General features: G+C 41.0%; 2 protein-coding genes across 3 annotated transcripts in view; one reads left to right on the top strand and one right to left on the bottom strand.

Moving 5' to 3' along the window:
• The window catches only part of TRAPPC11 (trafficking protein particle complex subunit 11), a 54,356-nt gene extending 53,976 nt beyond the window's left edge, over window positions 1–380 (bottom strand). The window contains exon 1 of one of the 2 annotated variants that reach the window (XM_074396682.1): window positions 294–380. The gene's annotated coding sequence lies outside the window, so the exon portion shown is untranslated. The remainder of the gene's footprint in view (window positions 1–293) is intronic. The other variant, XM_010344409.3, reaches the window with a different exon arrangement.
• A 419-nt stretch (window positions 381–799) lies between these two features.
• The window catches only part of RWDD4 (RWD domain containing 4), a 33,461-nt gene continuing 10,355 nt past the window's right edge, over window positions 800–23,905 (top strand). The window contains exons 1-6 of the mRNA XM_074395676.1: window positions 800–1,133; window positions 4,685–4,765; window positions 10,192–10,301; window positions 10,388–10,535; window positions 11,954–12,071; window positions 14,951–15,000. Of these exons, the coding sequence (XP_074251777.1) occupies window positions 1,044–1,133; window positions 4,685–4,765; window positions 10,192–10,301; window positions 10,388–10,535; window positions 11,954–12,071; window positions 14,951–15,000 (597 nt within the window). The 5' untranslated portion in view covers window positions 800–1,043. The remainder of the gene's footprint in view (window positions 1,134–4,684; window positions 4,766–10,191; window positions 10,302–10,387; window positions 10,536–11,953; window positions 12,072–14,950; window positions 15,001–23,905) is intronic.

Raw genomic sequence — 23,905 nt, 5'->3', positions numbered from 1 at the left:
ATGGGAGATCAAGTAGTTCAAGGGAAATAAACTGGCAATTAGCGTGGAAAGAAAAGTGAACCAATCAATGTGGCAGCTAAAGAAAGCCCTAACCTGAAGTGGTTACTATTATTATTATTATTATTATTATTATTATTATTATTATTTAATGAACTGGAAGTTCAGCGTGCAGGACACAAGGCTACTAAGAATGGGATTCAGAGATGACCAACTATAAAACGAGGTGTTTCGATGTTAAAGATGAGAAGTAACAACCCAACCTAGGAAAAACACCGTCCCCGTAGTGGCAGTACCTGCTCTGGTAGTTCCAAGGAGGAAAGGCAGAGAAATAGCCTTGCAGTCCCTAAAGGCAGGTATCTTCCTCCTCTTATTCCCCTGTGTTAAACCTGGGAGGTCCTAGAAGCGGGTGCGTCTTTCCTTGGGTCTGAAAGAGAAGTGCCAGGATTGCACCCGTCAATGCAATGGCAAAACGCAGACCCCCAAACCAGCATTGTTAAGAGCTAGCTCTCTTCCTCGGCGGTCCCACCTGGCCCCACGGGTTTCCGGGCCCAAACTCACCAAGGCACCACGCCCCAGGCCCGCTGCAGCTGAGGCCGGTCGCCGGCAGCCGGGACAGGACGACGGGAGGCGAGAGGCGGCCACAAGGCCGGGGCCGGTGCCCACCGCCGCACAGCTCCGGCAGGCTGAACTTCCCTGTACCCACCTCCGCCGGCACAGGAAGCACTTTCTGGGCCTGAGTGACAGCGCTGTACGCCAATCGCTGTCCCGGAACTTTACGCGATCCGCCTCCAGGCGTCGGGAAGACGCTGCACTTCCCAGGCCCCACCTGCCACGGCTAGAGTTCCGCGCCCACAGCCCACCGCCGGCGCCTGGGCGCTGCCGAGACACAGGGCGCGCCCGATTGGCGTCTGCCAGTGCCAAGGCTGTGCTGCCGACGCAGCCGAGGCGCCAAAGGCGGACGCCGGGCCTCGGCGCCGCTGCCCTCTCTTTCTCTTCGTTGTTGCGGACGCCTTCCGCTCGGGAGGCGCCCCGCTACCGGCGCGATGAGTGCCAACGAGGACCAGGAGGTGAGCTCCCCCCGCCGGCTCAGGGCCCTCTCCCCGCGCGGGCGCGGCGCGGAGCCCCGGACTCTGGTGAGACCTGGTGCCCGGACGAGCGGCCCGGCGAGGGTGCCCCGAGTTCACCGGCGTCTCATCCAAGCGCTCGTGAATGGGCAGGAGTCCGCCTCGGCCTCTGTTCCACCCTCATTTTTCATTTTTGCAAACCCGGGGGTCTCCCCGGGTTTCCTTAATAAAAGGGATGAGCGTCCTTGGTGCACGACCCAGTGCTCTTGGCTCTCCTTGAATCCCATGTATTTAGTGCCGTTGACTGAGTTTTGCTGATCACCTTTAAATTATAGTCTGGTCACCTTTTAATCTCTTGGCTAGTGGAGAGCTGAGTTAAGTCACATTTCTGATGGAAGAAAGTGACACTAGTCGTGCCTCTGGTTTCTGTCCATATTGTTTGGTGCAATCTTTTACTCATCTGTTTTGAGCATTCATGTACCACTTGAATTTATGCTTTATGCTCAGATATTTCCTTGTGAGTTGCCATTTTGACATTGAATCATGTAACATTAGAGTTGGGCAGGTGCCACAGACCATCTGTAGGGAAACCTTCTAACTTTGATAAGTGGATAGATGAGGAAAAGTCCACAAAGTTAAAGTAGTAGCCCAGGGCCGCACAGTGAGTACGTGGTAGAACAGGGACTAGAAACCAAGTTTTATTGGGTAGTAGATAAGTAGTAGTTCACTGTTAATTTAGAATATAATGCTTCACTTTTCTTTCTTTGAGATGGAGTTTCGCCCTTGTTGCCCCCAAGCTGGAGTACAGTGGCACGGTCTCGGCCAGCCTCCTAAGTTCAAGCAGTTCTCCTGCCTCAGCCTCCCAAGTAGCTGGCATTACAGACTTACAGGCGTGTGCTACCACGCCCGGCTAATTTTTTGGATTTTTAATAGAAACAAGGTTCCACCACGTTGGCCAGGCTGGTCTCGAACTCCTGGCCTCAGGTGATTTGCCCACCTCGGCCATCCAAAGTGCTAGGATTACAGACATGAGCCACAGCGCCCGGCCCTGAAACTTAATCATTTTTATGTGATAAATATAATAGAATCTCTGGATTGGAAGTTAACCTTTAAAGAACCCAAAGTCCAACAAGCTAGCTAATTGATACCTGAATCTCTTCTAAAATATTCTTGCCAGGTGAATTTCTAAGTCAGTGCTTTAATAGCCTTGTCTCCCTGCAAAGCAAAGAACATACAGTATAATGTTTCTCAGAGTTTGACCATAGTCCACTACCTTACAACCCTTTAGATGGTTGCTAGAAAACTGATACCGGCACTCCACCCCAGACCTACTGAATCAAAATTTCTGTGGTGGGTCTAGGAATCTCCACTTTAACAAGAAAATTCATTCTTTTTTCAGATGACTGATGTTCTGATCTTTGAAGATAGATTCCTGCCAAGTTTCTCAGACCTCTTCACAGATGAAATGATTCTTTTTAGCCTTTCTTCATACATCCATTCTTTAATTTCTTCACTATCCTGGAATCACATGTCTGTGGACAGATTTGGTTTTTTCTAATGTCCTGTTTCAGAGTTGTGGCATCATACTGTTTTGTCTAGTTAAATTTACTGTCAACTAAAACCTTTTAAGTGCTTTATACAAAGCAGTTTGTCTTTTATCTTCTTTTTTTTTTGAGACAGAGTCTCACCCTGTTGCCCAAGCTGGAGTGCCATGGCACGATCTTGGCCCACCGCAACCTCCGCCTCCCAGGTTCAAACAATTCTTCTGCCTCAGCCTCCCAAGTAGCTGGGATTACAGGTGCACACCACCACACCTGGATAATTTTTTGTATTTTTAGTAGAGATGAGATTTCTCTATATTGGTCAGGCTAGTCTTGAACTCAGCTGGTCTTGAACTCCCGACCTCAGGTGATCCACCTGCCTTGGCCTCCCAAAGTGCTGGAATTACAGGCATGAGCCACCACGCCCGGCCTTGTCTTTCATCCTCAACTTTTATATTTAGATATCTAAGTATTAATACAAATTCTACTTACCCTGCTAAATTTCATCATTAGCTTGCTTTTTAAAGACTTTTTGGATTCTACTCTGCCATCAGCATTATCATTATCCCAATCAATTATCATCCACAAATTTAATAAACTTGCCTTCTATTTTTGTTCCTGTCTAGATCATTAATTAAAATATAGCAAAGGATTAGGGACAGAAGGAGTAATACTATGTTTTGAGTAAGGTTGTTTATTCCATTTTAATCTTAGTTATTTCTTGAATCCAGCTTGAACTTCTGTATTTTTTTTCTGTAAAGGTAGCAAGGGAAACTTCTGGAGCCTTGCTGAAATCAATATAGTCTGTATTTTATGCCTTTCTTCATTGTGCCAATCAAGTTTCCCTTTCTAAGAAGGGTATTTCTTGTTTTCCATATGCTCCCTAGGTCTTGGGGACTACTCCTTACTCTCCCAGTTCCTCACACAGTATTTCTCTAATAATTTCTTTTTGCTGTTGTTGTTATTGAGATGGAGTCTTGCTCTGTAACCCGGGCTGTAGTACAGTGGCGCGATCTCGGCTCACTGCAACCTCCGCTTCCCAGGTTCAAGCGATTCTCCTGCCTCACCCTCCCGTTTAGCTGGGATTACAGGTGCGCATCACCACGCCTGGCTAATTTTTGTATTTTTAGTAGAAATGGGGTTTCACCCTGTTGACCAGGTTGATCTCTAATTCCTAGCCTCAGGTGATCTGCTTGCCTCACCCTCTCAACGTGCTGGGATTACAGGCATGAGGCACCATGCATGCGCAGTGGATTACAGACGTGAGCCACCACGCACGCGCAGTGGATTACAGGCGTGGGCCACCACACACGCGCAGCCAATAATTTCTATTCTAAAATTTTGAGCATAGATGAAGCCCACTTTCACCCTCTTTAGTTTGTAGAATTTTTGAAAATTCAAACGTGGACCCAAGTGCAGTCTTTCTTCTTTTCTCAGATACTCATCAGTGATCACAGTGATTAACTTCTCAGTTGTAATACCAAAATGTTCTAAGAACAATGTCCAAGCAAGGATTACTAGTTACGTTTTCTCTGACAGTCCTTGATCTCATCTTGGGTAGATACTTGTCAACCTTTTTCTTAAAGTTATTTTTCTTGTCTTTAGATGTTTTTTAAACCTTTGTATCACTCTATGGAAAGGATTACAAATAAAAGGAGTGGATGTAAATAATAGGAAAGTATTGTTTTTTATAGTTCTCATCTCCAGGTTTAATGCTTTTTACACCCAGGTTCCTCTTCAGCAGAGTGCTAAGAGCACTTGCTCTGGAGTGGCTTAAACTGAGACTTCTCACCTCCCTAGTAGGAAGTAGAAAATAATAGGACCTCTTGACAGGGTTGATTTAAGAAGTCAGTGCAATAATACATTGTACAATGCTTAGCAGTGCCTGACATAGAGTTTTAAAGTATCATTGGTAGCAATATTGCCATGTGTGCTGCATGCATGTATATGGTAAGTATCTAAGCTTGTGTAAGTTAGTCAAGTTTTACACGGTTGAGTGGGTTTGAATGAGAAAGTAAAGACCCTCCATTTCTAATTCATTTGTACCACTAAACAAACTCATTCAATTCTTTATTTCAGATGGAACTAGAAGCATTACGCTCTATTTATGAAGGAGATGAAAGTTTCCGGGAATTAAGTCCAGTTTCTTTTCAATATAGGGTAAGACATGGCATGAATAAGAGCACTTACAACTTGACTAGAAAAGACTAAAAGTGGCTAAAAATGCTTATTTTGTTTTTTAAACTTGTTTAAATTTATTATGTCTGTATTTTCTATAGTGTTTAAATGGTAACATCACCCTAACATCAGTCATTTTTAACGTTTGAAAACTTAATTCAGAAACGTTTTGAAAACCGGGATAGGGCCAGGTGTGGTGGCTCACAGCTATAATCCCAGCACTTTGGGAGGCCAAGGTGGGTGGATCACAAAGTCAAGAGTTCAAGGCCAGCCTGACCAATACTGTTTCTACTAAAAATACAAAAATTAGCTGGGTGTGGTGTTGCGAGCCTGTAGTCCCAGCTACTAGGGAGGCTGAGGCAGGAGAATTGCTTGAGCCTGAGGGACAGAGGTTGCAGTGAACAGAGATTGTGCCACTGCCCTCCAACCTGAGCATCAGAGCGAGAGTCCATCTCAAAAAAAAAAAAAAAAAAAAAAGGATAAACTTGTTTTTGCTGTACCAGAATCATAAGACATTAGAAATGGAAAAAACCTTAAAAATTATATGATCCTATCTTTAACATAAAATAGTAACTATTTTATTTTGTAAATAAGTCATATAAACCTTTTATTGAAATGATCATAAGTAGGCCAGGCACCGTGGCCCACACCTGTAATCTCAGAACTTTGAGAGGCTAAGGCGGGCAGATCACCTGAGGTCGAGAGTTCACGACCAGCCTGGCCAACATGGTGAAACCCTGTCTCTATTAAAAATACAAAAATTAATCAGGCATGGTGGTGCACACCTGTAATCCCAGCTATGCGGGAGGCAGAAGCAAGAGAATTGCTTGAACTTGGGTGGTGGAGATTGCAGTGAGCTGAGAAGGCGCCACTGCACTCCAGCCTGGGCTACAGAGTAAGACTCCATCTCAAAAAAGAAAGAAAAAAAAAACCCACAAATAATGAGAAGTAACAGAATGGGAAAGTTTTTTGTAAAATATTTATAGTTATTATTAACACTGTCACAGTTAAAACTAAACTCTATGAGAAATGATCCTTATGGTTGATTGATGCATAACCATCACAGAAAATAAGGTTCTGATCTCAATTCCCTTTCAAGCTTAACAGTCTTTACACCATCTCCAAGTATATAATAACTAGGGGACCTCAAATGTCCAAAGTTAACAGTGGAGCTAAGTCCTAGGCCCTTCTATTTGAATCCAGTTACTATTCTGTCCTTAGCAAATGGGAGGCTGAGAATTTCCCTATACTTTCCTAAATGTCTCTATTCACAATGGCAATGATTTAGAGCACGGTATGCAGAATGCTCAAGGACATTTTTATGTACTGTAAGATGGACACTGACGTGACTCATAGGATGGATTTAAGAAGAATGAGACATGAGATGTCAAGTTCTGCCTGTGTCCTAAGTCTGACCCCAGTTCTTGCACGGAATGGTCTGGTAGCCCCCTGGTTGACTTCCCTGGTTAAGTACAGTCTTTAGCCTTTGTATGCCACCATGAGTCCTCCAACAGTGCTCGTGGGCTTTCTGAAACGTCTAAGCTGTCATCCCATTCTCTTGTTTAAAAAGGTTTCTCCATGGATTCCTCTCGCCTATAAAATGAGGACTAAAGTTTTTCACTTGACACTAAATCCTCCTGTTGGTTTCTGTCTCTCCAAACTTTCCCCTCCACTCACATCCCGTAGACGTAATGGGCTGTTACATTTTCCCCTGTGTGTTTGTATCTGGTACTGTGCTCTTGAGCACATCGTTTGATCCTTCCCTCACCTCATGTCCGTTCTCTCCCTGCTTCTCCTTTAAGGCCTAACTCAAGCCTCCTCTGGGACCTGTTAATATCTGGGCCGTGTCTCCTGTTTCTGCCCGGACTTTGAATCAGAATTAACTATTCCCCATTTCTTCATACTTTGTTCTGTTACTCTTGAACTGTTATTCATACTGCAGTTTTATAAGTTATATAAATGTCGTGAAGATAAGAATGGCCTTGCCTCTATCTTTATATCTTCAGTACCCAGCACAGGTTGAGGCATGTGATAATTTATTCCTAAATGCACCATGAGTAAGGACACATTGATTGCCTGAAGTGAGTAACTTTTATCACTTTTTAACTACCTATATTTGAAACATAAACATAAGCCTATGACATCTGTTATTGCAAGTAATCCTTACCGAGGTATGTCAGTAGATCCCTACATTTAATTGGCCTTATTTCTGAGCCTTGCCTTATATTTGTAAGAGTGTGGTTGAGGGTGAAGGGATAGGGGTGAAAAATTAGTGATCAGAAAATAAAGGTAAATCAGGTAATAACTTGGGGTGAAAATTTTGTAAATCTTATGCCGTTAAGTATTTTTAAAAGCAGCATATATATTAAAAATAATACAGACAAGGCTGGGCATTGTGGCTCACACCTGTAATCCCAACACTTTGAGAGGCCAAGGCAGGAGGATCATTTGAGCTCAGGAGTTCAAGACCAGCCTGACCAACATAGTGGGACCCCGTCTCTATCCGTAAAAAGTAAAAAATATAGGCCGGGTACGGTGGCTCACGCCTATAATTTCAGCACTTTGGGAGGCCGAGGCGGGTGGGTCACCTGGGGTCAGGAGGTCGAGACTAGCCTGGCCAACATGCTGAAACCCCGTCTCTACAAAAATACAGAAAAGTAGCTGGGTGTGGTGGTAGGCATCTGTAATCCTAGCTACTTGGGAGACTGAGGCAGGAGAATCACTTGAACCCGAGAGGTGGAGATTGCAGTGAGCTGAGATCACGCCATTGCACTCCAAACTCTGTCTCAAAATAAATAAATAAATAAATAAATTTTTTTAAGAAAGAAAAAATAATAATAAAGAGGAGATAAGCATAACCCTTTGTAAGGATGAGATGTTGATTCATGAATCGTTCTAGAAAATCACCATTTTGCAACCACCAGTATGATAATTGATTCATTTAAGCACTGTTCACTCAAAGGTTTTAGCCTTTTGGTGAAAGGTTGTCTAGAAATAGGGTATTCATGCAGTTTTGTAGTGTTATCCCACAGATGATGATGATTTTTTTATAGAGACAGGGTCTTGCTATGTTGCTCAGGCTGGTCTCCAATTCCTGGCCTCAAGTGATTCACCGGTGTTGGCCTCCCAAAGAGCTGGGATTACAGACATGAGCCACCTCACCCAGCAAGATTATTCCTTAATCACAAAGTGAAAATGTTTATGTGGAAGAGATCTAGAGATCACCTTAACCATGTGATCAATCTTGGTGTCACCAATGACAATTCTGGAAGATCTTGTGTGCCTCCTTATGTGATACTATGGGAAGATGCCACATCACCTCTGTAGTTTCCTTACCAAAAATGTTTAATTTGAATCTGAACAGAGAAAACAATCAGTTCAGATATGGGGACATAATGTAAGAAAATTAGCCTGTATTCTTTTTGGTGGCTTAAAAGACAGGGGAAGCCTGGCAGTGGCTCATGCCTGTAATCCCAGCACTTTGGGAGGTTGAGGCAGGAAGATTACTTGAGCTCAAGGAGTTCAAGACCAGCCTGGACAACATAGGGAGACCTTGTCTCTATAGATAGTTTTTTGAAATTACCCTGGCATGGGGCACACACCTGTAGTTCCAGCTACTATAGTGGCTGAGGTGGGAGGATTTCTTTTTTTATTTTCTTTTTTTACTTTTTGCCAGAGTCTTGCTCTGCAACCCAGGCTGGAGTGCAGTGGCACAATCTCGACTCACTTCAACCTCTGTCTCCTGGGTTCAAGTGATTCTGCTGCCTCAGCCTTCCTAGGTGCATACCACCACACCCAGCTAATTTTTGTATTTTTTAGTAGAGACGGAGTTTCACCATGTTGGCCAGGCTGGTCTTGAACTTCTGACCTTAAGTGATCCATCCACCTTGGCTTCCTAAAGTGCTGGGATTACAGGCATGAGCCACAGCGCCCAGCCCAAAGTGGAAGGATTTCTTAAGCCCAGTAGGTCCAGATTGCAGTAAACCACGATCGTGCCACTGCACCCTAGCCTGGGCGATAGAGTGAGACCCTGTCTGAGAAAAAAAAAAAAAAAAAGGCAGGGGAGAGGGCTGGGGACTGTTCTAAATTAAAGCAGAATAAAGAGGCATAACAATTCAGTGCCATCCATGATCCCTCAATGGATGATGAATTTGTGGGTTGGGGTGAAGTCTATTAAAGGATACTTTGGATATGATAGGGTAGTTTTTAATATGGTTTATCTATTAGGTAGTATTTTTGTACCAGTGTTGAATTTCTTGGGTGTGATAATGATCTTGTGGTTATGAAAACTGTCCTTTTCTTTAGATACTTTACTGAAATATTGAGGAAATTTCATTACTTTTAAATGTTTCAGCAAAAACCAAAGGGGAAAAAAACCCTATTGGGAGAGTAGGGGTTGATTCTATGGTGGAAAGGGGATAAGATAAAGTAAATGGTGCAAAAAGTGTTTGGTGAATAAGATGAATGTCAGTGAGTGTTCATCATACTATTTCAGTTTTTCTTTACAATTAAAATTATTTTAATAAAAAGTTGACAGAGCAAAAAAAAAAAGATGTCTTTATTCAGAAATTGTTATTCATCTGAAGGCATTCCTTTCCCTTATCCTTTGCCTTTTCCTTCTTTCTCTCAGTTTTATATTTCATTTTCTGATCTCTTGGGGTTGTGCCTCTGGGGATTTAGCAGTTGTGTAACTTAAGACAAAGATGAGGTATATAGCCGGGCGCGGTGGCTCAAGCCTGTAATCCCAGCACTTTGGGAGGCCGAGGCAGGTGGATCACGAGGTCAAGAGATCGAGACCATCCTGGTCAACATGGTGAAACCCCGTCTCTACTAAAAATACAAAAAATTAGCCGGGCATGGTGGCGTGTGCCTGTAATCCCAGCTACTCAGGAGGCTGAGGCAGGAGAATTTGCCTGAACCCGGGAGGCGGAGGTTGCGGTGAGCCGAGATCGCACCATTGCACTCCAGCCTGGGTAACAAGAGTGAAACTCCGTCTCAAAAAAAAAAAAAGATGAGGTATGTCAAGTTTGTGTATTATTTTTGTCTATTCTCTTTCTATATCCCATGGACAAGTTGATGTTTTATTTTAATCCTCAGAAAACTGGTGAAAGCACTAAAAAATACCTAAGATGTAGGCGTGGTACTGGAAAATCTGGTAGGCTGGTTAGGGACAAGACGTGGGCATAAACTGAACCTATTAAGACATAATAGGACTAAATTAAAGTCAGACTGTCCTGAGACTCCCTTCACCCCCGCTCAGTCCTAGCCTGTACCCCTAGACTTTTCAAAATGTTGCATTTCTGATCTGAGCATGAATATTGGAAAGAACTTACCCTTTTGAAGATTATAATTTAGTTTTCTGTTTTTTTATCACTTTTTACAAGCCTAAGATTTCCCCTTCTCTTCAGATAGGTGAAAATGGTGATCCCAAAGCCTTCTTAATAGAGATTTCCTGGACAGAAACATATCCCCAAACACCTCCAATTATATCTATGAACGCTTTTTTTAACAACAACATGTGAGTAGTGTTTTGTTTTTACTGCTTCTCATTTCACTTTCTGTTACACTCTTCTCTCAGCAAGGTATTTTTGTTGTGTATTGTAGATCATCAGCTGTAAAGCAGAGTATATTAGCCAAACTACAGGAAGCAGTAGCAGCTAATCTTGGAACCGCTATGACCTATACGTTGTTTGAATATGCCAAAGACAATAAAGACCAATTCATGGAGAACCACAATCCCATCAATTCCACAGTGAGTATGTGATTTTTTTTATTTTTTTATTTTTTTTGCTGGATTCTTCTGTTGTTTTGGTTTTGCTCTGTAGTGATTAATTTATACTAGTTAATATATATTCCAAATTGTAAGAAGACTTTTGTTGCAATGAGAATTACACCTGAGTTAAATAAGAACAATGAATTTCACATTTCTTCTATTTAACCTAGAAAATGATATTATAGTCTCTAGGTTTTTACCCTTTATCAAAGACTAGAAAACGGCTCATGCCCACCAAAACTGAGATACTGTAGAACCTAGTATTTTTAATATTTGCCTCATCTCTTCATAAAGCTGAGACAGCTAGGGGATCTTAGGGATGCCGTGGTAAAGTGAGTAGGGAATTCCTTTCTCCATGAGGCTTGTCTTGTTGTAAATAGCCTTGCCACAGTTCAGTTTGTAGATGTTGCAGCATATGGAGACTTTATTGAATAGAAAAAATGTTGTACTGTTATTTCCTGAATGGTTTTAGGAAATATTTCTTTACTGACCTGAAGCATCTGTGTACGAGACCCCTTTGTACCACGTGGTGCACTAAAAGACCTTCATTGGTTCATTAATTTAGTTTTGTTTTGTGAACCAAGTGGGAAGCTTTTGGCAGCAAGGCTTATCTTCGGTTTGAGTGGTTTTGGCTTTCACATTCCCAGCAGGACACAGAACCCCGAGAGGCCACTGGAGGAGCAGTAGAGGGTGGTAGCTAAGATCACGGACTCTGGGCCAGACTGCCTGGGTTCACACCACTGCACCACTTAGCAACTCTGTGACTTTGGGCAAGTTTCTTAATCTTTCCATACTCAGTTCCTCATCTGTAAAATGGCTTATATAGCATCTACCTCCTGAGATTGTGGTGAGGATCAAATGTGTGGTATATGGAAAACATTTGCAGCAATGCTTAGACCTAGGAAGCATTTTAAATTTTAGCTATCATATACCCTGACTGCATTAACCCAAATGTCTTAAAATTTTTCTTCCGGGAACCAAGATGTTCTAGGGAGGTACATGTGATTTTTCTGAAGACATGTAAATTGCCAAACATTCACACTGAGAAACACCTCTGTAAAAAAAAAGAAAGATTTTAATTAAATTTGCAAATAACAGCAAGTTAACTGAATTGTAAAACTACCTTGGAACCTCAGATCTTCAACATAATGCTGATCATCAGATCTTACTTCCCAGGATTTTGGTTATAACAATTGAACTAATATTAGTCCTTTGATGTGAACTTTTAAAGAGTGAAACCAATAATGTGTTAAGGGCACTTTTTTAAAAAATGAATCATAATAATATAGGATTCTTTTACTCATATGTGTAAAAATTACCAACCCATTTCAGGATGTAACTGTATTTCGTGTAACAGGTTGTAAGGGATGAGGCTGAGAATTATTTCTTTTTTTTAGACAACGATAAGCAATATCATCTCAATTGAAACTCCTAATACAGCCCCATCAAGTAAGAAAAAAGACAAGAAAGAACAACTTTCAAAAGCCCAGAAGCGTAAGCTGGCAGATAAAACAGGTTTGTGTGTTTTTTTTCTTTCTTTTTTCTGTTTTTTCTTTTTTTAAGACAGAGTCTTGCTCTATCGCTCAGGCTGGGGTGCAGTGGCATGATAGCTCACTGCAACTTCCACCTCCCAGGTTCAAGAGATTCTCCTGCCTTAACCTCCCAAGTAGCTGGGATTACAGATGCATGCTGTTATACCTGGCTAATTTTTATATTTCTAGTAGATATGGGGTTTCACCGTGTTGGCCAGGCAGGTCTCGAACTCCTGACCTCAGGTGATCTGCCTACCTCAGCCTCCCAAAGTGTTGGGATTATAGGCGTGAGCCACAACGCCTGACCTTTTTTTTTTCTTTTATAACCCAGATAAATGGATGCTTTTTAGTGTGATATGGTGAATATATTTAGATTAATTCCGTACTTTTTATTCTTGGAACATTTGGGTCAGAAATCTTCTGGGTCACGTGTATATTTTCAACATACTGAGACTGAGGCTGAGACAGGAGAATCGCTTGAACCCAGGAGGCAGCAGTTGCAGTAAGCCGAGATCGTGCCACTGCACTTTAATTTAGCCTGGGCAACAACAGCAAAACTCTTGTCTCAAAAAAATAAGAAAATACTCACTACGACTTCATCACAAGAGATCACCATTTGAAAAGAAGGTAGCTGAGGGGCCAAGTAACTATAAATGAGTCTAGAGATTGAGGAACATTCAAATCGTTTACAAAAACGTGTTTTACCTGGAGCTCTGACATGATTGGGATTTTATTTGTTTGCCTCTTTGGGAGGTGTGTGTTATTAAAAAAATTTTGAAATACAGCTTTCATTTGAAATGAATACTGGTATACCATTAGATCTTAGTGTGGTAAGTAATTTAACATTTTTTGCCTATGGTTAACTTATTTAGACAACAATAAGATTTAAGAATAGAATTCTCGGCTGGCGCGGTGACTCACGCCTGTAATCCTAGCACTTTGGGAGGCCAAGGTGGGCGAATCCCGAGGTCAGGAGTTCGAGACCAGTCTGGCCAACATGATGAAACCCTGTCTTCTACTAAAAATACAAAAAATTAGCTGGGCATAGTGACGGATGCCTGTAATCTTAGCTACCCGGGAAGCTGAGGCAGGAGAATTGCTTGATCCTGGGAGGCACAAGTTGCAGTGAGCTGAGACGCACCACTGCGCTGCTCTCCAGCCTGGTGGCACAGGGAGACTGTGTATCAAAAAAAAGAATCGAATTCTCTTGTGTCCTAAACAAGAAACAAAAGTCCTTTAGAGATTATAAACTCCAGCTCGTATCAACAACAATATTTGATTACTTTTTGTTATTTAATCTGAAAACTTGCAAATTGATAATAGTCTGTAAACGTTTTCACAGTTAGGGAAAGTGAGGACATTGTCGTTTGTGCACCTGTGCATACTTAACATATCTATGTGTGTGCTACTAGTGTGAGGTTCAAAAGTTTCTCTTTATTGAAAAGAACCGACCCTTTTATTTTGGTGAGGGCCTTTTAAATGCCCTTTCTTTTGTAATGGAATGGCAATTTTTTTGGTTTATGTTTTGTTTAATGTCTGTCTGTGGCAAATAGCAGCTCTGTGTTTGTCCCCAAAATGCATTTTTGAAATGGTAATGGTTTATGAAATAAAAATATCTAGGAATTCATTGTACCTAATGTCAGAGCACCATTAAAGTATAAAAACAACTGAAGCAGTAAATTGTTAGCCATTACAGTCTGCTGTCTAGAATTTGGTTTATCTCTCTTTGAATGTTGTTGCATCTATATCAGTTAGGTACTATTGCTTTCATACAGAATGACCTGCGATCACTCATTTCCATTTCATTAATACCTCCCTACCATTGTCTCTTTGATGGTATGCCCCTAAAGCCATTACCTTCCTATAATGACAGTATAGGAGTTTGCGACTTGGAGCTTTCTTTCTAAATAAAACTTTAATGGGCCAGCCATGGCACGTGGTGATGTGCTCCTTATAACCGGTAACCAGTGGGATACGATTCTTCATGGCATGAAAGAGAAAAGAACCAGTATCATCTAAAATTGAGCTCCAGTGATATTGCTTCTCTCCTATAAGTTTCACGGGTTAATTTCTTTTTCTCTAGCTGGAAAATTCATATAATGTACTTGTTTTGAGTGTTTCAAGTTTTGAAGGTTTCATAAAGTTGAGACGTGTATGGCATACATCAAGCATAAAGGAAATCAGGCCATTTTTAAATTGAAGAATTTGTAGTTAGTATTTGTTAAGCTATTCTTTGAATATTCTGTTAAAAGTATAAAAGCACTTTGTAAACTATTATAAGCTAATTTCCAAGCAATCCCAACAGATTAAAGCCTTTTTTAAAGAATGTTAGATTAAGTAATGAATATTTTATCAGAGCAGAGCAGCTAATACATAAGTTAGCCAGCCCTCCTCTTAGTCTTGAAGCCAAGTCAGACATGTGTTTGTCGGTCTTCCTGTCTTCAGCCTGGCTTCTGGGTGTGAAATGCTAATTTATTAAACAGAACAGTACAAGTTCTTTCTTGAATAAGCAATGACCTTAGATAAAGCAGAACCTTCATGCAAATGCATGAAACTAATCAATGGATTAACTGCTCTTCTGGCATTGCCAATCCATCTCCATATTTTTTCCTTACTTTCAGATTTTGTCTTGGATAGCAATATCATAAATGTAAAAAAGGAGTATACCTAAAATATTTTGCTGGTATTCCCAGGAGAACAGTATTGATTCATAATGATAAACTGTTTTTCCAACTTCGTAATATGTCATTTAAATTTTTAATCTATTTGTTGTGTATAATAGTATAAAAATCTTATTTAGAATGTTAATTTAAAACTAGCGGGTTGGTCTTAAAAATAAAGTTACTATTTTTTATCTTCTAGATCACAAAGGAGAACTTCCTCGAGGCTGGAACTGGGTTGATGTTGTGAAGGTATATAACATTTATATTCTAGTCTTTAAACTTGTTATAATTGGTACCAGCAAATAATGAAATTCCTATTTTTTGTTTCCCTCTTCACAATCTTTGGAATTTACTGGGATGTCCGTTTCCTTTTTCACATTCAGCATGTAAGTATTGTTGAAATACCTTTCACATTCTTCTCTTCCTACACTCTCAATTTTAGACATTCTTTTTTTAAAATAATGAAAAATTTACAGAACTAAGTCATAACGACAATATAGTATAACCATGTAAGTACATCTTAAGAAGGCAGATGCGGCTGGGCGCGGTGGCTCACTCCTGTAATCCCAGCACTTTGGGAGGCCGAGGCCGGCGCATCATGAGGTCAGGATATCGAGACCATCCTAGCCATGGTGAAACCCCAGCTCTACTAAAATACAAAAAGTTAGCCAGGTGTGGTGGTGTGCACCTGTAGTCCCAAGCTACTCAGGATGCTGAGGCAGGGAAATAGCTTGAATCTGGAAGACGGAGGTTTCAGTAAGCCAAGATCGTGCCACTGCACTCCAGCCTGGCGAAAGAGTGAGACTCCTTCAAAAAAAAAAAAAAAAAAAAAGAATGCAGATGCTTAGGGCGTGGTGGCTCATGCCTGTAATCCCAGCACTTTGGGAGGTCAAGGTGGTTGGATCACCTGAGGTCACAAGTTCAAGACCAGCCTGGCCAACATGGTGAAACCCTGACTCTACTAAAAATACAAAAATCAGCTGGGCATGGTGACACAAGTCTATAGTCCCAGCTACTCAGGAGGCTAAGGCAGGAGAATCGCCTGAACCCCGACAGCAAAGGTTGCAGTGAGCCAAGATCGTGCCACTGCACTCCAGCCTGGTTTACAGAATGAGACTCCATCTAAAAAAATATAAAAACTGGTTCTTTACCTGATGGGAAAGAAGAAGAAAAAAAATGAAGAATGCAGATGCTTAAATACCATTCTAAGTTATCAACAATATATGGAAACTGAAGAAAACCAGACATGGAAAAGAGTGTTTTAATTTATTAGAAATTACTTTTTTCTTTTTTGTTTTTGAGGCAGGATCTTGCCCTGTCACCCAGGCTAGCTTGTGGCATGATCATGGCAGCTCACTGCAGCCTTGACCTCCCAGGCTTAAGTGATCCTCAGCCTCCTCACTAGCTGGGATCAAAGTCATGTGCCACCATGCCCAGCTAATTTTCTTATTATATGTAGAGACAGATATGTTCGCCAGGCCTGTCTCGACCTCCTGGGCTGAGGTGATTCTCCCACCTCAGCCTCACAAAGTGCTGGGATTACAGGCATCAGCCACCACACCTGGCCCCAGTTTTTGTGGGCTTTGTTAAGGACAGATCTTAAATGTAGTTGTTCATCATACCAAGAACAATTTTCCGTTTTTGTTTAAAATCGTTTGCTTTCATTTTGAATTTTTCTGCCTACATGTCTCAAACTGTTCTTGTATTAGCTGTAGTTTCAAATACGTTAAACTAATATTTAACACAGTAAATGAATTCTTTCTGTAGGACTTGATAAAATAAATTTTGCATTCCAGTTAGTGCCACAACTCCTGTGAGAAGTGTTTAATGTGATGCAAGGGTAGTTAAAGATTAGGGTTTTAGTGAGGACCCACAAACACAGGGAACTTAGAAGCAGTGGATTCTTAAACCTTTTTGCTTTTTGTTTTGGGTTTTCTGTTGTTGTTGTTTTGGTTTTGAAGACAAGGTCTGGCTCTGTCGCCCAAGCTAGAGTGCAGTGGCGTGGACATGGCTCACTGCAGCCTCGACCTCCCCGGAAAGGCGATCCTCTCACCTCAGCCTCCTGTGCAGCAGGGGCCGCAGGCGTGTACCACCACACCCAGCTAATTTTTTGTTTCTTTGTTTTTGAGATGCAGTCTCACTTTGTTGCTCAGGCAGGAGTGCAGTGACACAATCTTGGCTCATTGCAACCTCCACCTTGAGTTCAAGTGATTCTCCTGCCTCAGCCTCCTGAGTAGCTGGGATTAAGGCATATACCACCACACCTGGCTAATGTTTTTGTATTTTAGTAGCGATGGGGTTTCACCATATTGGCCAGGCTGGTCTCAAACTCCTGACCTCAAGTGATCTGCCCACCTCGGCCTCCCAAAGTGCTGGGATTATAGGTGTGAGCCACTGTACTCGGCCTATTTAGTTAATTTGTACTAGAGACAGGGTCTCACTTTGTTGCCCACAGTGCTGGTCCCAAACTCCTGGGCTCAAGTGATCCTTCCACCATGGCCTCCCAAAGTGCTGCGATTACAGGCATGAGCCACTGCTCATAGCTATTTTCTTTTTTTGTTTTGAAACCAAATCTCGCTCTGTCACCCAGGCTGGAGTGCAGTGGCATGATCTCAGCTCACGGTACCCTCCACTCCTGAGTTCAAGCAATTCTTGTGCCTCAGCCTCCCAAGTAGCTAGGACTACAGGCACACACCACCACACCTGGCTAATTTTTGTATTTTTAATAGAGATAGGGTTTCACCATGTAGACCAGACTGGTCTCAAACTCCTGGCCTCAAGTGATGCCCCTGCCTCTGCCTCTCAAATTATTGGTATTACAGGTGACAGCCACCATGCCTGGCCCTGGCCATTTTCTTAAACTTTATTTTAAAGCCAGCTGTTTGGTCCATGGAATGCATTTTCTATTGAAGCTTCAAAATAATCTTTGTGTTTCTAGTAACTAGTACAGAAATATTTCCTGGGAATGGGGCCCTAAGGTACAATTGAAAGAAACACAGTATTTCTTCCTCCCCTATGTAAGATACTTGTATGAATGAAGCCTCTCTGGCATTCTCACATTTTCCCAGGCCCTTCTCCACCGATGCTTGATGGATACTTCATGTTGTCCTACGTGTACCAATATATAGCCTAACCAGCTAAATCCATTCTTTCCTCCAAATGTGCTGTGCTCCAGAATGAGCAATTTGCTTTTTTTTTTTTTTTTTTTTTTTTTTGGGAGATGGAGTTTTACTCTTGTTGCCCAGGCTGGAGTGCAATGGTGTCATCTTGGCTCACCACAACCTCTGCCTCCTGGGTTCAGGCGATTCTCCTGCCTCAGCTTCGGGAGTAGCTGGGATTACAGACATGCACCACCATGCCCAGCTAATTTTGTATTTTAAGTAGAGGCAGGGTTTCTCCATGTTGGTCAGGCTGGTCTTGAACTCTCGACTTCAGGTGATCCTCCCGCCTCAGCCTTCCAAAGTGTTGGGATTACAGATGTGAGCCTCCACACCTGGCCAGAATGAGCAATTTTCTTAGTCAAAATGTTGCCTCTCTCAGTGCAGCTCGAAGCTGAAAGTGAGAAGAAAAAAATCTGTGCTAAAGATGTTGATAGTGCTCCTCCTTCCCTAGCTCCAGAAGCTTTTATTTTTAAGAGTCCTTGTTAATATAAATGGAATTACAATTTGTAACAAAGAATAAAATTCAAATTATCCAGTAATCTTGGGAGGTGAAAGATTTTTTTTTTCTTTTTTTTTTTTTTTTTTTTTTTTTTTGAGACAGAATTTCGCTCTTGTTGCCCAGGCTGGAGTGCAATGGTCCAATCTTGGCTGACTGCAACCTCCACCTCCCAGGTTCAAGCTATTCTCCTGCCTCAGCCTCCCAAGTAGCTGGGATTACAGGCACCCGCCACCACCCCCAGCTAATTTTTGCATTTTGAGTAGAGACAGTGTTTTACCATGTTGGCCAGGGTGGTCTCGAACTCCTGACCTCAAGTGATCCACCTGCCTCAGCCTCCCAAAGTGCTAGGATTACCAGCTTGAGCCACCTCTCTCAGCCTTAACCCATTTTCTTATGAATCTTTTCTGGTGTTTCCAGAGGCTGCATGACATTTGTTGATGCCATCACTAATACTTTTAAAGCACTAAGAGAATATATGCTTATATATTCTTCTGTTTGCCAGAATCTTCTCAGTTCATAGGTTGAGGATGTGCGTGTTAACCCACATCGTTCTTAGTACTTCTACTGTGTTCTTATTACTTCTACTGTGCTGCTGTTCATTATACCTGATTTACTGTTGAAGCATATTTGTGAGAAGCCAGCTATCTTCCACTGAAATAGATAATAAAGAGATTTGAGTGGGGCATGGTGGCTCACATCTGTAATCCCAGCGCTTTGGGAGGCCTAAGCAGGAGGATTGCTTGAGCCCAGGAGTTCAAGACCAGCTGGGAAACTTGGTGCGAATCCCCCTCTACGAAAAGTTTAAAATTTTTAAGAGTGTGAAGAGGTCCTTGAGCCAGCACCTTTAGTAGCTTCTGTTTTTCATGGCCTCCCACACCCTGGAGTTCCCAGGAGTTGTTGGGTACAGTAATCTTTCTCAGTAGTTGGGGCACTAGTCTGATCAGAATCGCCTTGCTATTTTATCTGCCCCTCTTACCCCAAATTTGCCAACCCCTACCAAAGATTTTTCTCAAAAAAAATTGCAATGCAAAAATAAGACTCTTATTTTCAAAACTATAAGAATGTGTTGTCTGGTTAAGATGGTAAATCTTATGTTGTGTATTATTTTTATTTGACCACAACTTAAAGTTATTTTTTTTTTAATGTTAAAAGAATGTGTGATAGAAAACAAGAACCAGAAGGATGTCATTCATTTTATAAATGGTACCTTCTCTTTGCATATTCTTGGTTCCAGTTTATCTCCTAAGAAGCTTCGAGAGTGTCCCACTCACCCACACACCTGCCACCCTTGTTCTGTTGAGTTTAGATTTTTGTCGAGGTTATGTTTTGAAAACCGTTTGAATTTGCTGAGCTAGAAGTTGAAAAGTGTGATAAAAGCTATAGGTGATTTAAGTTACTTGAAACTTGTTGCCTATAGTTTATTTAATTTTGATACTCCATGGAAATAATGAACTCAGAAAATATCGCTTAAACTTGTTGACTATTTTCTGTTTTTTTTTTTTTTTTTTTTTTTTTGTTTTTTTTTATAGTTAAGCAAAACTGGCTCTAAGGATGATGAGTAGCCCTTGGAATTTGAGACGAAGAAAGAGCATTCTTTAAAAAGTAAACTGGGTTCACAATCTTACATCGCTATTTTCTGGTATTGAGGTGGCTTTTTATAAAACACAAATTTTTGTATGTTTCTTACATTAAAAATGTTGTAAGTTGAAAGTTCATGAAGAGATCTGGTTATATTAAATTATTTTCACAAACTTGCCTTAATAAAAGGTGAAAATGTTACTTACTGTTTAGTATACTTTATGAAGCCTCTGAGCTTTGTAAATGAACAGGCATGGGGAATAAGAATCTGTGTTAATTTATATGCTCTTATCCTGGTGGATGTGATATTTTCTTAAAGGAGTATGAAGCCTTTTTCAAACCATCATCCCAGTGGAGCAGAGTACTAAATGAATAGTTAGTCCATAGTGCAATCCATGTTAATAGTCTTCTCATCTTAAAGTCTTCATTTCTTCTTTTGCTTAATTACTCAACCATAAATTGCTTCCAAGAAATTCAAATGCTGGTATTTGAACTTTATTCATGATATTCTTTGTAGTTTCTTTTAATTTTTGAAAGGTAAACTGCTTCCCTTGAATAAATTAATATCTATTTGCACTTTTGATTTGGGTCAAGATGTTTGATCATGAGTGCTTTGAATGATACGTGGAATAGGAGAATATGAAGACAAATCTGCCAAATACACTAGAAAGCATTGTAATAAGAAATGCTGGCTCTTACTTAAAACATTCTCCTTTGCATATACCAGGATGGGAGTAAAAGATGCCTTACTATTTAATTTTTGTATTGTTGGAGGCATTGATTTTAATAAAATCCTATTTATCTGCTGTTTTGTGCTTTTAGTTGTTAGATAACTGAGGTCTCCTAAATGGTTCAACAGAAAACCACATTTCAAGTCCTTTTTCCTTTTGGAGTGTCTTTTCAAGTATTCAATTGTATTTTGCAACCTGAGTATCTTTTTAATCATATATGTGGGAGTCTTTTAGATGCTCAACTGTTATACGCGCTTGATTTAAAAATAATAATAATAGAAGAAACTATTGGTCTAGTTGTGCCATGAAAAGTTTCTGATGTTTGTGTGTGTTGTACAGTGATTTTGTATATGTGCCCAGCTTTAAGAATACATAAAACTACTGTTATGTGTGGTAGGGAGATTGTTAGTTTCTCGAGTTACACCTGTGCAGCTCGGGTCCGAGTTTTTATAGAATAATACTCGTTTAAAGAAGTTAAGAGCAGTGTGAGTTGTATCCGTGGTTTTTACTGGTTAACTGACTTCAGCTAAATAGTTTGAATTATAGAGTAAGTATAATTACCGCAAAGGAGTTAATCGCATTTTCAAAAGCCGAATCATATTTTATTTCTTGAATTAATATAGAGCAAAACATGATAAAATTCAGGGCTATTGGAATTATGCCACCTTTGTTTCAGGGTTGTATGTGGTAGTATCTGTGGTATTGGTTTGTTTTTTTGTTTTTGAAGAAACATCTGCTAGTGGAATAAAATACTTGGTTTTGCTCTGAGGATTCTGAAATCGTTCAGCCTCATTATGGCTCATAGATTACAGAGAATGATGCTAGTTACATGCCAATGAACTATTTTTACTCTTTTTATATGAAATGTACAAATTTCTAGGGGTGGTGGTGACGGTGGTGCCTCTTATTTCCTTATGTGAAACACTTGAACAGTCTCATCAATATTGCCGTCATCCATTTAACACGCCTAGTATATTTTCTCAATGTCTGTCTACTTAAATTTTGTGGAGTGACACTATTCATAAGCAATAAAGTCTGAATTATACACAGTGACTTTTCTACACGTTTCATTTCAGATCTCTTCAGAGAGAACTGTTGATTTTATAAATCTGCATAGCCTTATGGTGTAAGATGTACTCTCCTCCTAGAAATTATCCAAAATGTTGGATTAAAAAATGTTTTTCAGATGAGCTCACAGAACATAAGTAATGCCCAGAGTCTAAAAAATTCAGTGAAAGTTGGAACGTAGAGGTTAAGGACAGTTTTCCCAGTTTCAAGGGCCCAGAAGACAAAAGATGATGGCCAGGATCAGCCCAGGTTAGGGAGTTATACCCCCGAAACATCTATGAAACTGAGGCCCAATCCCCAGTGGGAGCCCCAAGGAAATTTTCTGTCTTGAACTGTGGTTCTGGATGGAAAAGTAAAATATAAGTATATACATAAATAAGTGGATACACACACACACACACACACACACACCCCTCCACCTGACAGTTTGTGCCCCCAAGTTACCTCACACTTGGATTTCAGCCCAAACAGATAAAAACCCTCAAGCCAATCTTTTAGTTGAAAGTAGCACCAAATCGGTAGGGGCTCCAGGTAACTGTGAGAAATGAACGCACATCTGCTCTGTTTTTTCAGAACTCAACTTCAGCCCAGACCACCAATGAGTGCCCTACAAAGAGTTTGTGGAATGTGCCCTCAAAGTCAAAAATGACAATACATAAAAGCAAGGCATGAGAGCCTGCCAAAGCAACCTTAGGGGCATAGGAGCCACACGGATATAGTGATACCCATACAGACTCTTAAGTGTGTTTTCAATAAATAAGAAACTGAATAGAGAACAAGAAAATTATCAAACTGATTTGAAAACCAAAGAGAACTTCATGAAATGAAGAAATAATTGAAGTTAAAGATGACAAATACACTTTCAGTGAACCTTGACAAATCCACCATGTATAAATATCCTGTGGAATGAAACTGGTCCTAGGCCAGCATTTTGGGTTTTCTCTTTTTGACAGCAGTGTGAGAATAATTCCACATCATTTCTTCACAGGCTACAACTTTTTTATTTGTTGGGATGATTCAAGCTTTCACCAAGCCCTGCTTGGTACTATAGATATGCCTAACCCTAGATATTGGAATTTTTTTGGAGGGTTTTTCTTTTTCTTTTCTTTCTTTCTTTCTTTTTTTTTTTTTTTTTGTAGGGAGGTAGGGTTTTGCTCTGTCACCCAGGCTGGACTGCAGTGGCACAATCATAACTCTTTGCAGCCTCCCCAGCACCTAAGCTCCTGAGTAACTAGGACTCCAGATATGCAGAAGAGAGCAGTTTTGAGGATTTGGCCGACGTTTCCAGAAGGCTATCTGTGACTGCTTTAAAAATAAATTTGGCAGAGCGCATTGGCTCACTCCTGTAATCACAGCACTTTGGGAGGCCGAGGTGAGCAGATCATTTGAGATCAGGAGTTCAAGACCAGCCTGGCCAACATAGCAAAACCCTGTCTCTACTAAAAGTACAAAAAAATGGCCAGGCGCGGTGACACAAGCCTGTAATCCCAGCACTTTGGGAGGCCGAGGCGGGTGGATCACGAGGTCAAGAGATCGAGGCCATCCTGGTAAACATGGTGAAACCCCGTCTCTACTAAAAATACAAAACATAGCCGGGCATGGTGGCGTGTGCCTGTAATCCCAGCTACCCAGGAGGCTGAGGCAGGAGAATTGCCTGAACCCAGGAGGTGGAAGTTGTGGTGAGTGGAGATCACGCCATTGCACTCCAGCCTGGGTAACAAGAGTGAAACTCCGTCTCAAAAAAAAAAAAAAAAAAAAAAAGTACAAAAAATATGCTGTGCATGGTGGCAGGCACCTGCAATCCCAGCTACTTGGGAGTGTGAGGCACAAGAATCACTTGAACCCGGGAGGCAGAGGTTGCAGTGAACTGAGATCACGCCATTGCACTCCAGCCTGGGTGACAGAGTGAGACCCTGTCTCAAAAATAAATAGTAAATATAAAAGTCATGCTATGTAGTAACAATAGAGATTAGTGTTTGCACGTTTTTACCTTTGAATATTCCAGAGTGAAAACAGAACAAGAGGGATTGGCCGTCTAGGATTCAAAATTTCAGTATTTTCAGTTAATGTGATCAAAAAAAGTAATACGTAACCTAGAGTGATTTTCAAATTTGTGT

This window comes from Saimiri boliviensis, chromosome 3 (assembly GCF_048565385.1).
Source record: "Saimiri boliviensis isolate mSaiBol1 chromosome 3, mSaiBol1.pri, whole genome shotgun sequence".
Classification (NCBI taxonomy): Eukaryota; Metazoa; Chordata; class Mammalia; order Primates; family Cebidae; genus Saimiri; species Saimiri boliviensis.
This window is presented reverse-complemented; position numbering and strand designations above follow the sequence as displayed.